This window comes from Rhinopithecus roxellana, chromosome 5, assembly GCF_007565055.1.
Source record: "Rhinopithecus roxellana isolate Shanxi Qingling chromosome 5, ASM756505v1, whole genome shotgun sequence".
NCBI lineage: Eukaryota > Metazoa > Chordata > Mammalia > Primates > Cercopithecidae > Rhinopithecus > Rhinopithecus roxellana.
In genome coordinates this window covers 134,162,779-134,176,135 of record NC_044553.1, presented here as the reverse complement: position 1 = coordinate 134,176,135, position 13,357 = coordinate 134,162,779, and the positions used below count along the sequence as shown (strand labels likewise).

Here is a 13,357-nt window from a genome sequence, read left to right as displayed (position 1 = left end):
CCTCTTCAATCTACTGCAATCTGGCTCGGGCTCCAAAGCAAATCACTGTAACCACTTTCTCAAAGGCCCCTTGTAACCTCCAAACAGCCAAATCCAAGGATCTGTCCTTGTCTTCTCCTGTTTTTGTAGATGACTCAAAGCGCATCTGTTTTTTGACCTCCCTTGTGGACGCCTGAGCTGCGGAAATTACCCACATGTCCCACCATCAGCTCCTAAATCAGGTCTCTCCTGCCTTCCCTCGCTTACAGCACCATTACCCAACCAGACACCTAAGTGGGGCTCCTTGCAGTGACCTTCACCTCCTCCCTCTGCCCCACATCCAACCACTGGCATTTCTATTAACTCTACCTCCAAAATGTCTCCACATCGTCTTTCCTTTCCATCCTCACACCACAGCCCTAGTTTAGGCTCTTATCTTTCATGCAGATTCATACTTCCCAACAGGTCTTCCAGCCTTTCAGCTCTCCACCTTCCACACTGAAAGCAAAGTGACCATTTAAAAATACTGATCTGCTAATGCTATCCCTCCCCTCCTCCCCCTACCCCACAACAGGCCCCGGTGTGTGATGTTCCCCTTCCTGTGTCGCAGTGTTCTCACTGTTCAATTCCCACCTATGAGTGAGAACATGCAGCGTTTGGTTTTCTGTTCTTGCAATAGTTTACTAAGAATGATGGTTTCCAGCTGCATCCATGTACCTACAAAGGACATGAACTCATCCCTTTTTATGACTACATAGTATTCTATGGTGTATACGTGTACCCTAGAACTTAAAGTATAATAAAAAATAATTAATTAAAAAAATACTGATCTGATCATTCATATGTTGAATAAATAGTCACCAAATGCTTATTATGGACTAGGCACTGTGCAAAAGACTGGGGGCATGTAAATAAGAGAGTGTGTCTCCTCTCGTGGAGCTCACATTGCAGCAGATAGAAAAAGAGATTATGTATGCATGCATGTGGATATGTCAGGTAGCAGTAAATAAAGCAGGCTATGGGGACCACAGAGCGATGAGGGGTGCTACTTTATGTAAAGTGAGGTCAGGTAGGACCTTGTAAGCCATGGTAAGGACTTTGGGTAAGGACTTTGACTGGGTGGCATGCTACTGCAGGGTTCTGAGTATGCAAGTAAAAGGTTTGCACCTATGTTTTGAAAGAGTCACTCTGGTTATGCAGAGATAACACAAAGGGAGCCTCGTCAGGAAGTTCTCACTTGAGCCAGTGCAAGAAATGATGGCTGCAGTCAGGGGCTGGCAGTTCAGATAACAGATGTATTCCAACAGTAGACTTAACAGGGTTTGCTGGCAGACTGAATAGGGTGATATAAAGAGAGGAGGCCAGGATAATTCCAAAGTTTACAATCTGAGCAATTAGGAAGATAGAGTCAGCACTTACCGAGATCTAGGGAAGACTTTGGAGGCACAATTAGGGGAGGGGGTAGAAGGGGTTGAAATTAAGAAGACTAATTTGGATGTGTCAGGTTTGTGTTGCATATTCCCGTTGAAAACATCAAGCAGGCAAATGGCTGTCCAGAAGGAGAACTGGGCTGGAAATATAAATTCTGGAGTCATCACTGCATAGACGAGAGTCAAACCTGAGACCGGGTTGAGATCATGCAGAAAGTGAGTGTTGACAGAGAAGAGAGGAGGTTAGAGAAGAGCCCGGGGCACTCCAACATTTCGAGGGGTCAGAACCAGGCCACAGACTGAAAAGTCAAGCAAGTGAATACCTTGGAAAGTAATACGTGACAAGGAAAAGCTTCTCTCTCCAAGAGGAAATGGATTTGATCTGGAAAAATCTTTAATATTTTCACTGAGGAATGAATACTTGTGATAATCTTTTGTTCTCTAAGAAGCAGACAGGATTTGTCTTATTTTCTTATTTCAAAATAAATTCCAGATATGACAAGTACTAAAATCCCCTAATAATTTAGGAAAACAAAGCTCCTCCCATTCACATTAATAGATGAGACCAGCATTTCTGTATCACCTTCTTGTTTTTCTTAACACTAAAAATGACTGTTATGGTCTATGGAAAACAGTTTGGTACATAATAGCATAGGAATAGAGAGACCACTAGCACAGAATAACGCATCCAAAAACAGACCATAATTTATATATGTATATTATTAAATTATATAATGTTTATATATGTATATATAATTATATATATGTATGTTTACTTTTCCAAAAAGAAGTATAGGAAAGATAAACCAGAAACTAATAAAGAAACTACCTATAAGGGATGGACGGGAATGAGGTGGAGGGGATGATAAGGATGGGAGTGAGACATCACTGAGTATATCTTTCTGTACAATTTTAACTTTTCATTGGTGTAAATGTTCTACATATTCAAGAGTAAATTAAATAAAAAGGATTTTCAAAAACCTTAAAATTGAACACAGAAACAAGTGAATGTAATTGTGTATTAAATTGATACCTTAACCTATATGAGAAATAATTCAAATAACTTCTGAAAACAGTATCCTGAACCTTAGTGTGATATATTCTTTTTTTTTTTTTTTGAGATGGAGTCTCGCTCTGTTGCCCAGGCTGGAGTGCAGTGGCGCAATCTCGGCTCACTGCAAGCTCCGCCTCCCGGGTTCATGCCGTTCTCTTGCCTCAGCCTCCTGAGTAGCTGGGACTACAGGCGCCCACCACCGGGCTATTGTATTTTTAGTAAAGACGGGGTTTCACCTTATTAGCCAGGATGGTCTCGATCTCCTGACCTCGTGATCTTCCCGCCTCGGCCTCCCAAAGTGCTGGGATTACAGGCGTGAGCCACCGCACCCGGCCTAGTGTGCTATATTCTAAGGACAAAAAGAACCACAAGAAATCTTGAGCTTTACTTAGGAGTTTGTTTTTGATAATGACATTAGTATAGTAACTGTAAAACTATTTTATGTGTGTTACAGGATAGAGCGTATTTTTAAAAATGTGTTTACTAGTTCTAGCTACTAAAAGAGCCTAGAAGCAAAGATATCCAATAGCAATGCAGTGTGCCCATAGATCTTGAATTCTATAACTATTCTCCACCAAAAGGACCCAGGCCTCCTTGGAGAAGCAGCTGACTCCTGGACTGAATCTGGAAAATACAAAATTATTCTGGAATATCTTGCTGCATTGAAAAGCAAGCACTTACTCAAATACTAATACAGCACAAAGGCATAAGAGCCATCCTGAAGTTCTCCCTGGCCAAACATGGGACAATCTGAGCACTAATAAACATAAGTATTATAGAAAAAAAAAAAAAAGTGATGATGGAAATGAGTTATAACACAATGAACAATACAAATCCATGAGTCCAGTTGGGTGCAGTAGTTCATGGCTATAATCTCAGCACTTTGGGAGGCCAAAGTAGGAGGACTGCCAGGAGTTTGAGACCAGCCTTGGCAACACAGTGAGACCACAGTTCTACAAAAATAAGAATTTAAAAAAATTAGCCAGGCATTGTGGTACATGCCTGCACTCCTAGCTACTGGGGAGGCTGAAGCAGGAGAATCACTTGAGCCCAGGAGGCTGAGGTTACAGTGAACTATGATTGCACCATTGCACTCCAGCCTGGGCAACAGAGAAAGAGAAAGATCCTGTCTCAAAAATAAATAAATAAATAATTTAAAAAGTACAAAAATAGACACATAGGCCAATGGAACAGAGCAGAAAACCTAGAACTAGAACAGCATACCTTCAACCAACCAATCTGTGGCACAGTTGACAAAAATAAGCAACAGGGAAAGGACATCCTATTAAATAAATGGCGCTGGGAAAACTAGCTAACCATATGTAAAAGAATGAAACTGGACCCTTTCTTATCACTATATAAGAAAAATTAGCTCAAGATGGATCCAAGACTTAAGTGTAAGACTTCAAAACTATAAAAATCCTAGAAGAAAGCTTAGGAAATATCCTTCTGGATGTCAGCTTTGACAAAGAATTTATGACCAAGTCCTCAAAAGCAACTGTGACAAAAGGAAAAACGGGCAAGTGGGATCTAATTAAATTAACGAGTTTCTGCACAGCAAGAGAAACTATCAACAGGGTAAACAAACAACCTACAGAATGGGAGAACATCTTTGCCAACTATGCATCTGACAAAGGATTAATATCCAGAATAGGAACTTAAACAAATCAACAAGGAAAAAACAAATAACCCCATTAAAAAGTGGGCAAAGGCCATGAACAGATACTTCTCAGAAGAAGACATACACGCAGCCAACAAACATATGAATAAATGCTTAACATCACTATCAGAGAAATGCAAATTGAAGCCACAATGAGATACCATCTCAAACCTGTCAGAATGGCTATTGTTAAAAAAGTCAAAAAATAACAGATGTTGGTGAGGCTTCTGAGAAAAAGGAATGCTTACACACTGTTGGTGGGAATGTAAATTAGTTTAGCCACTGTAGAAAGCAGTCTGGAGATTTCTCAAAGAACTAACAATAGAACTACCATTTGACCCAGCAATCCCATTACTGGGTGGTATATACATACCCAAAGGAAAATAAATCATTCTATCAAAAAGACACATGCAAACATATATTCATCGCAGCACAGTTCACAACAGGAAAGACATGGAATCAACCTAGGTGTCCATCACTGGTGGACTGGATAAAGAAAATGTGATATATATATATATATCACATAGAATACTATGTAACCATTTAAAAGAATGAAATTACATCCTTTGCAGCACTATGGATACAGCTGGAGGCCATTATCCTAAACAGACAAATGCAGAAACAGAAAACCAAATATTGGAGGTCTCACTTATAAGTAGGAGCTAAATCCTGGGCACATACAAACATAGAGCTGGGAACAACAGACACTGGGGACTCCAAAAGGGGCTGTGGGCGAGGACTGAAAAGCTTCCTATTGGGTACTGTGTTCACTATCTGAGTGATAGGATCAATAGAGGCTCAAACCTCAGCATCATACAATACACCCTTGTAACAAACCTGCACATGTATCTCCTGAATCTAAAATAAAACAGTTTTTTTTTTAAATCCATGAGTCCATGATTTTAAAGAGAGAAAGCAATAGAAAAAGAAAAAAGGAGAAAAGGAAATTCTTCTTTATAAAAAAACTCCAAGCAATTAATATAGAATGGTAGAATTAGAAAGTTAACATTTTGCAATCCCCGATATAATAACTGATTCTGGCAAGGATCATTAATGGATGCTAAAACTGGGTGAAAGGGTGTGGGTGAACAGGATTCAAAGTGGTACCCCAAACAATTACTAATTATTGATAAAGGAAAAAAAGAATCTTTGCAATGGAGAGATCTAGAGATCACCACCTAGACCAAGTGATAAAACTTAGTAACACCAACCAAGGGATCAGCTGATGTCACATGCCTCCTAATTTGATAAGCTAAGAAGGACATGTGATCACCTGTTCTGGTCAACAATCTTTAACTTGAATCTTATCATGAAGAATCAATTAGAGAAACCCAGAATGTGAGACATTCTACAACACAACCGGCCTGGGTTCCTCAAAAAAGTCAATGTCTTGGTGGGGAATGGGGAAGGGTGAGGACTAGTTTAGATAAAGAGAGACTAAAAAGACAACTATGAAACGCAGTATTTGAGCTCTGATTGGATCCTGGAGTTATAAGAGACATCTGGAGGAACAAAGGGGGGTATTGAAATATAAACTATATATTAAATATTATTAAACCGCTATGAAATGTCTTAGGTATGAGTGATACTGTGAAACTGTAGAGAATGTCATTAATCTTGAGAGATGCATGCTAAAGTATTTAGGGGTGAAATGTCATGACATCTACAACTTACTTTCAGGTTCAGGAAAAAGAGTGTACAGGGGGATGTTGGGGAATGGGGAGGGAGAAAAAAGTGGGAGGAGAGGGTGGAAAAAAAGGAAGTAAATATTTTTAATAGTGATATTTTATTTTTTTAATTTAACTTTTAAGTTCAGGGGTACATATGCAGGTTTGTTATATAGGTAAACTTGTGTCACAGGGGTTTGTTGTACAAATTATTTCATCACCATGGCATTAAGCGTAGTACCCAGTAGTTATTTTTCCTGATCCTTTCCAATTTCCCACCCTCCACCTTTCAATAGGCCCCAGTGTGTGTTGTTCTCCTCTATGTGTCCATGTGTTCTCATCATTTAGCTTCCACTTACAAGTGAGAACATACAGTGTCTGATTTTCTGTTCCTACGTTAGTTTGCTAAGGATAGTAGCCTGCAGCTCTATCCATGTTCCTGCAAAGGACATGATCTTGTTCTTTTTTATGGCTACATACTATTCCATGATGTATATGTACAACATTTTCTTTATTCAGTCTACCATTGATGGGCATTAAGGTTGATTCCATGTCTTTGCTATTGCAAATAGTGCTGCAATGAACATACACATGCATGTGTCTTTATAATAAAATGATATATTATTTTGGGTATATACCCAGTAATGGGATTGCTGGGTCAAATGGTATTTCTGTCTCTAGGTCTTTGAAGAATCACCACACTGTCTTCCACAATGACTGAACTAATTTACACTCATGCCAACACTGTGCAATCGTTCCTTTTTCTCCGCAACCTCACCAGCATCTGTTATTATTATTATTATTATTTTTATTTTTATTTTTATTATTTGAGTTTCACTCTGGTTGCCCAGGCTGGAGTGCAATGGCACAATACGGGCTCACTGCAACCTCTGCCTCCCAGGTTCAAGCAATTCTCCTGCCTCAGCCTCCTGAGTAGCTGGGATTACAGGCATGCATCACCACGCCCAGCTAATTTTGTATTTTTAGTAGAGATGGGGGATTCTCCCTGTTGGTCAGGCTGGTCTCAAACTCCCGACCTCAGGTGATTTGCCCACCTTGGCCTCCCAAAGTGCTGGGATTACAGGCGTGAGCCACCATGCCTGGCCATATTTTTTTGACTTTTTAATAACTGCCATTCTGACTGGTGTGAGATGGTATCTCATTGTGGTTTTGATTTGCATTTCTCTAATGATCAGTGATGTTGAGCTTGTTGGCTGCATGTATGTCTTTCTTTTAGAAAGTGTTTATTCATCCTTTAATGGGGTTGGTTTTTTTCTTGTGAATTTAAGTTCCTTATAGATGCTAGATACTACACTTTTGTCAGATGCATAGTTTGCAAAAGTTTCTCCCATTCTCTAGGTTGTCTGCTCACTCTGTTGACAGTTTCCTTTGCTGTGCAGAAGCGCTTTACTTTAATCAGATATCATTTGTCAATTTTTGATTTTGTTGTGATTGCTTTTGGTGTCTTCATCATGAAATCTTTGCCTGATCCTATGTCCGGAATGGTATTGCCTAGGTTGTCTTTCAGAGTTTTTGTATTTTTGGGTTTTACATTTAGTCTTTTATGCATATTGAGTTAATTTTTGTACATGGTGTAAAGAAAGGGTCCAGTTTCAATCTTCTGCATATGACTAGCCAGTTATCTCAACACCATTTATTGAATAAGGAATCCTTCCCCCATTGCTTTTTTTGTCAGGTTTGTTGAAGATAGTTGCAGGTATGCAGTCTTATTTCTGAGTTCTCTATTCTGTTCTATTGGTCTATGTGTCTCTTTTTGTACAGTACCATGCTGTTTTGGTTACTGTAGCCCTGTAGTATAGTTTGAAGTTGCATAGTGTGATGCCTCCAGGTGTTTGTGCTTTTGTTTGCTTAGGATTGCCTTGGCTATTTGGGCCCTTTTTTGTTCCATATAAATTTTAAAATAGTTTTTTCTAGAAAAGTTCTGTGAAGAATGTCAATGGTAGTTTAATAGAAATAGCACTGAATCTATAAATTGCTTTTGCCAGTATGGTCATTTTAACAATATTGAGTCTTCCTATCCATAAGCATGGACTGTTTCTCCATTTGTTTGCATCATCTCTGACTTCTTTGAACAGTGGTTTGTAGTTCTCATAGAGATCTTTCAAGATAGTGCCATTTTGAAGGCAACAACTGCTCAAGTAAATTCTAAACTAGAATAATGACTATTCTTTGAGAAACTATTCCCGTGTATATCTTAAGTAGTTAAATTCGATAACTGGCCATCCCACTGGCACATTTTTTTTTTTTATCTTTCATCTAAGACTTAGTGCAAGAGATTAAGTAATGAAATGATTTGTAATCCAGTCTTTAGAACTGGACTCTGAACTAAACTAAAAGACATTAAGCACTTGCTCCTTCTGACTTACAGGCATCTATGACTCCACTTACTTCGTCCATAAAATGGGACCAAAGGTAAAGGCTAGCAAAATGTCTCAGTCTTACTACCATATTTTCTGTCAGGCTGGCCTAGATTAACTATATTTAAGCAATGAATCAAACTTCAAGAATCACAAAGACTAACTGTAATCAAAGCCTGTTTAAAGCATCTGGAAGGTGCTGATAGCTACAGAGGCTAACAAATGTGGCTGAAGGTGGCAGCCAGCACCATCCTACTATAGATGCCACTTACAGAGCACATGTTACCTAACACTTTTATGTTTTAGAACCATAAAACGTAGAGAGACCTGCCTTATTACTTTACTCCTTATGCACTGTTGTTATTCATAACTTAATTGCAGCACAAGCTAGGTACTAGCTTTATGCTGAGTACTCTTCCTGTGTGTTCAAGCCTCAGAACAATTCTTTGCAATAGGTGTTATTATTGCTACTTTACAGGGTTAAGTAACTTCCCCAAGTTTACACAGCCAGTTAAATGCTGAAACCTAAATTCAAACCCTGGTATGTCTGAATCAGATACCCATGGTTTTAACCTTACTGTGATGTTGCTACCTACGAGTAAAACAAGAGATGACATAATTACCACACCTTAGCATGAAAACTCTGCCAGTTTGAGCACGGAAGAAATGCGAGAGAGTATGTGGTAGGAAGAAGTTTGAGGAACACTTTCTCCTTATTTGAAACAAGGTAATTCTGAAACCATCCCTGAGATGTGGATGCTTATCCTGGATGGATGAAGATCTTGCAGAGATTTCTACTCTAGGTCATGTGCATTCCCAGATGCTGGCAGAAATCCAAGGGAATATCATTCATTGATTATATCTAACTCAAATTTGTCCAACCTGCTTTATTTTGTTGTTGTTCTGTTTTGTTTTATTTTAGGCTTTTAGCAGCCTGAATCCATGGTTTTTAGTTTCTGTCTCTAGTGATAAGTGGAAAAGAGGAATGAAGAAGGGGTTTTACTGGCCCAACCAGAAACAGAAACTAAGAATCTGTGACTGTATTCTCTCTCTTGAACACCCCTGGCTAATTCTTACCAACATAAGGTTTAGAAAATACTTCTGATACTACAGTTTGGAAAGCTGACATTCCTATGCTTAAGGCTTTAATGTAGTTCACAATTAAAGAAGATTCCTGATACTCAAAATAACCATTGCTTTTCTTGATCTGTAATTACTTCTCCCAAACAGACCCTTCATATGAAGCATTTATGGCACCATTAAGATCCCAAAGCTCCTGCAGCTCATAAACATCACCACCTGCCAGAATGCCTGTGAGAAGAATATGGTCGAAGCCTATCTATGAGGACAGAATGGGGATAAGAAACAGTCATCATCATCATCATAATAGCCAACATCTACAAGTGCTTCCTAAATGCTTCTCTCTCTTCTAAATATTTTACACATATGAATTCATTTAATCCTCACAATGATCCTTTCAAGTAAGAACTATTTTTAACCCCATTGTAGAGATGCAGAAATGGAGACCAGAGATGTTAAATTAATTGCTTGGGATCTCTTAGATAATAAATGAGATAGTTAGGATTCAAAGCTAGGCAGCTGGCTCCAGTACCTGCGGCTCTCACCACACTCTGCCGCCTCTCAATGTGGAACCACAGGGATCAGCTTCTGGTCTAAGCTGTGGAAAGGCTGGGAGGGCTAAACACAACAGCAACATTCCTGTTACATATATAATTTCCTTTAATCTTTGAATCACCCTGTAGGGAACATCAGTGTGTCCATCCAGGGGCTCAGCCATGGTTAACACCTTGCTCAACATCATCCAGCTCAGAGAGAATGGCATCTGCATGCATCTACAGTCCCACACTGTGAGCCCTATGCAGTTTATAAAGTGCTGCCACATACACTGTGACATCAGGTTTCCCAGCCTTTCCAGGAGCTATGGAGAGGCTGATGAGATAATGTTAGTTATGGTTATGGTATCAATATTCATGCCAGCTTACAGTAAACACAAGATACCAACTAGGCAGGGTGATGGGACATCTGTATTGTTTCCCTTTATGAATGATGACAGATATATGTCAGGGGAGGACATACCGCAGAGTTCATCAGGAGTTACAACAGGCAATTCCATTATGTTTAGAAAATTAAGAACACAAAATGTTACAACACGAGTAAACTTTGAAAACATTATGACAAGTGAGAGAAGCCAGCCATAAAGGACCACATAATATAGATTCTACTTACATGAAATGTCCAGAATACGCAAATCAGAGAGAGAGAAAGTTGACTGGTAACCACCTAGATCTAGGGAGGTTGGGGGGACATGGGAAGTGCTGCTAATAGATACAGGGTTTCTTTTGGTGGGGAGGTGATAAAAATGTTGTAAAATTGATTGTGGTAATGGTTGCACAACTCTGTGAATATATTAAGAACGATTAAATTGTACATTTTAAGTGGGTGAATTGTATGGTATGTAAATTTTTTCTCAATAAAGTTATTGTAAAAAATAAAACAACACAGGAGCAAAGTCCCCCCAGCCATGTCCACCCCCACCCCTACTCTTATGAGCTGCTGGTACTCACTTCGAAGCCTTCACGGAATCACCTGCCCAGCCTCCCTCTCGGCAGCGAGGTAATTTAGGAGAGGAAGTCTACAAGGAAAGAGAAGTCAAAAGAACACATTCACTCAACATTTGCATTTATTTTATTTTATTTTTTATTTTCTATTTTTTGAGATGAAATCTCGCTCTGTCACCCAGGCTGCAGTGCAGTGGCGCGACCTCAGCTCACTGGAACCTCTGCATCCTGGGTTCAAGCAACTCTCCTGTCTCAGCCTCCCGAGTAGTTGGGATTATAGCCGTGCACCACTACACAGAGCTAATTTTTGTATTTTTAGTAGACACAGGGTTTCACCCTGTTGGCCAGGCTGGTCTCAAACTCCTGACCTCAAGTGATCCACCCGCCTGGGCCTCCCAAAGTGCTGGTATTACAGGCGTGACCCACTGTGCCCGACCAACATTTGTGTTTAAGCACCACAATGGCTGAGGGTAATCTCACCTACACCAACCAATATTCAGCCTACCTTCTGAATAAAAATACAGTGACCTTTCTAACTTACTATGAAAATCTGGGTTCCTTCATACCCTTCTGGTGAGTTATAAATTGGCACGTTTCTGGAGGGCTATTTGGTGATGTTTATTGAAAACCTTAAAAATGCTCATACTTTTTTTTTAATCATGGAAATATTTATTTATTTATTTTATTATACTTTAAGTTCTATACTTTATTATACTTTAAGTGTCCAAGTGATCTCATTGTTCAATTCCCACCTATAAGTGAGAACGTGCAGTATTTGGTTTTCTGTTCTTGCGATAGTTTGCTGAGAATGGTGGTTTCCAGCTGCATCCATGTCCCTACAAAGGACACGAACTCATCCTTTTTTTATGGTTGCATATTATTTTATAGTGCATATGTGCCACATTTTCTTAATCCAATCTGTCACTGATGGAAAAATGCTCACACTTTTTAATCTAGCAATTCTAATCCCAGAAATTGATCCCAAGAAAAAAATCAGAGAGGAATATAATGTTATTTCTGAGTAGTGAATAGCTAGAAACAACCAAAATTGCTAGCAATAAGGAATTAAGTAAATGGTAAAATATACATGAAAATACTATGCAAATAACAAAAAGTCATGTTATAAAAAAAAAAAACCCAATGATATAGGAAAGTTCGATACATTTTAATTTTCAAAAACATGTTACCAAACAGTAAGTATATGCTTTTGATGCATTTTTTAAAATGATTACCAACATATACTATCTAGTGTTAATGAGTTATATGTACATGACTGACAGGGGACTCCATTATAGGCAATTTTAATTTTCCTTTTTTCTTCTGCTTTTATAAACCAAAAAGTAATAAAATAAAGATATAAGAGTAAGACTTGCTTAGAAGACATAAACTAAATTGGTGGGTGGATTAAAAATCTACTCAAGAGGCCGACCCCAACCCCTGCCACTGCTGCCAGTGACCGAGTACAGTGTCTAAGAGACTTGGGGATTGACTTGCCCCCACCAACCCCCCACAACTAGCACCTATGTATGCCATCTAAAGGCCTGAGGATAGGCTGACCCCACTCACTGCCACCACTGCCAGCACACACATGACCCAGGGGCCTAGGATGGATCCATCCTGCCCACCACCACTGGTGCACATTTCCTGGGGTCCAAAGGACTGTTCTGCCCTATCTGCCACCCACACATGGTCTGGGGGCCTGGGAATAGGCCTACCCTGCCTGCCACCAGTGTCCATGTATGTCTCCCAAAAGCCTGATGACCAGTCTACCCAGCTTGCAGACACCACCCACCCACATGCACTACCTGGGGACCTGGGGACTGGCTCACCTGGCCCACCACCGCCACCCCTGGCACCTGAGCAAGGCACTGGAGGCCTAAGGACTGACCTGCCCAGATCCACCATCACCAGAGCCCATGCACACCACCTGGGGGCCCCAGGGACTAGCATACTTGGCTTGCCACCACCACCACCAGTGCCTAAGTACAAGCCCACTTGGTATCCCCATTTGCAGTAAAGCCTTGTCACAGCCTCTAATAACAGCTATAGCGTAAGCCACTAAAGAACCCATTGATACCCACTGATGCTGTTTACAGCTGAAGATATATAAAAACTACATGACCGCACCCACCCAGAATCAAAGCCAAAGCACCCCACCTAACTAACACTATAGATACATCTATAGGAAAAAGTATTTTCCTATGGAAGTCAATCCATAAGACTGGAAGATGCAACTATTACACCAGATACACAGATAGCAACGTAAGAACACAAGAAACATGAAAAAGTAAGGAAACATGACACCTTTAAAGGAACACAATAATTCTCCAGTACCAGATTCCAATGAAAAGAAAATACATGAAATGGATGAAAAAGAATTCAAAACAATGATATTAAAGAAACTTAGTGAGATATGAGAGAACACAGATAAAAGAGTACAAAGAAGGCCAGTTGCAGTGGCTCACGCCTATAATCTCAGCACTTTGGGAGGCTGAGACAGGTGGATCACGAGGTCAGGAGATAGAGACCATCCGGGCCAACATGGTGAAACCCCGTCTCTACTAAAAATACAAAAATTAGCTGGGTGTGGTAGCACATGCCTGTAATCCT

General features: G+C 39.9%; 1 protein-coding gene across 3 annotated transcripts in view; it reads right to left on the bottom strand.

The window, feature by feature from the left end:
• IFT43 (intraflagellar transport 43) overlaps positions 1-13,357 on the bottom strand; it is a 106,813-nt gene that overhangs the window by 58,359 nt on the left and 35,097 nt on the right. For all 3 annotated transcript variants that reach the window (XR_750072.2, XM_010382688.1, XM_030929829.1), the window contains exon 3: positions 10,754-10,821. Coding sequence is in view for 2 of the 3 variants with exons in the window: in XM_010382688.1 (XP_010380990.1) it covers positions 10,754-10,821 (68 nt within the window). In the remaining variant the exon portion in view is untranslated. The remainder of the gene's footprint in view (positions 1-10,753; positions 10,822-13,357) is intronic.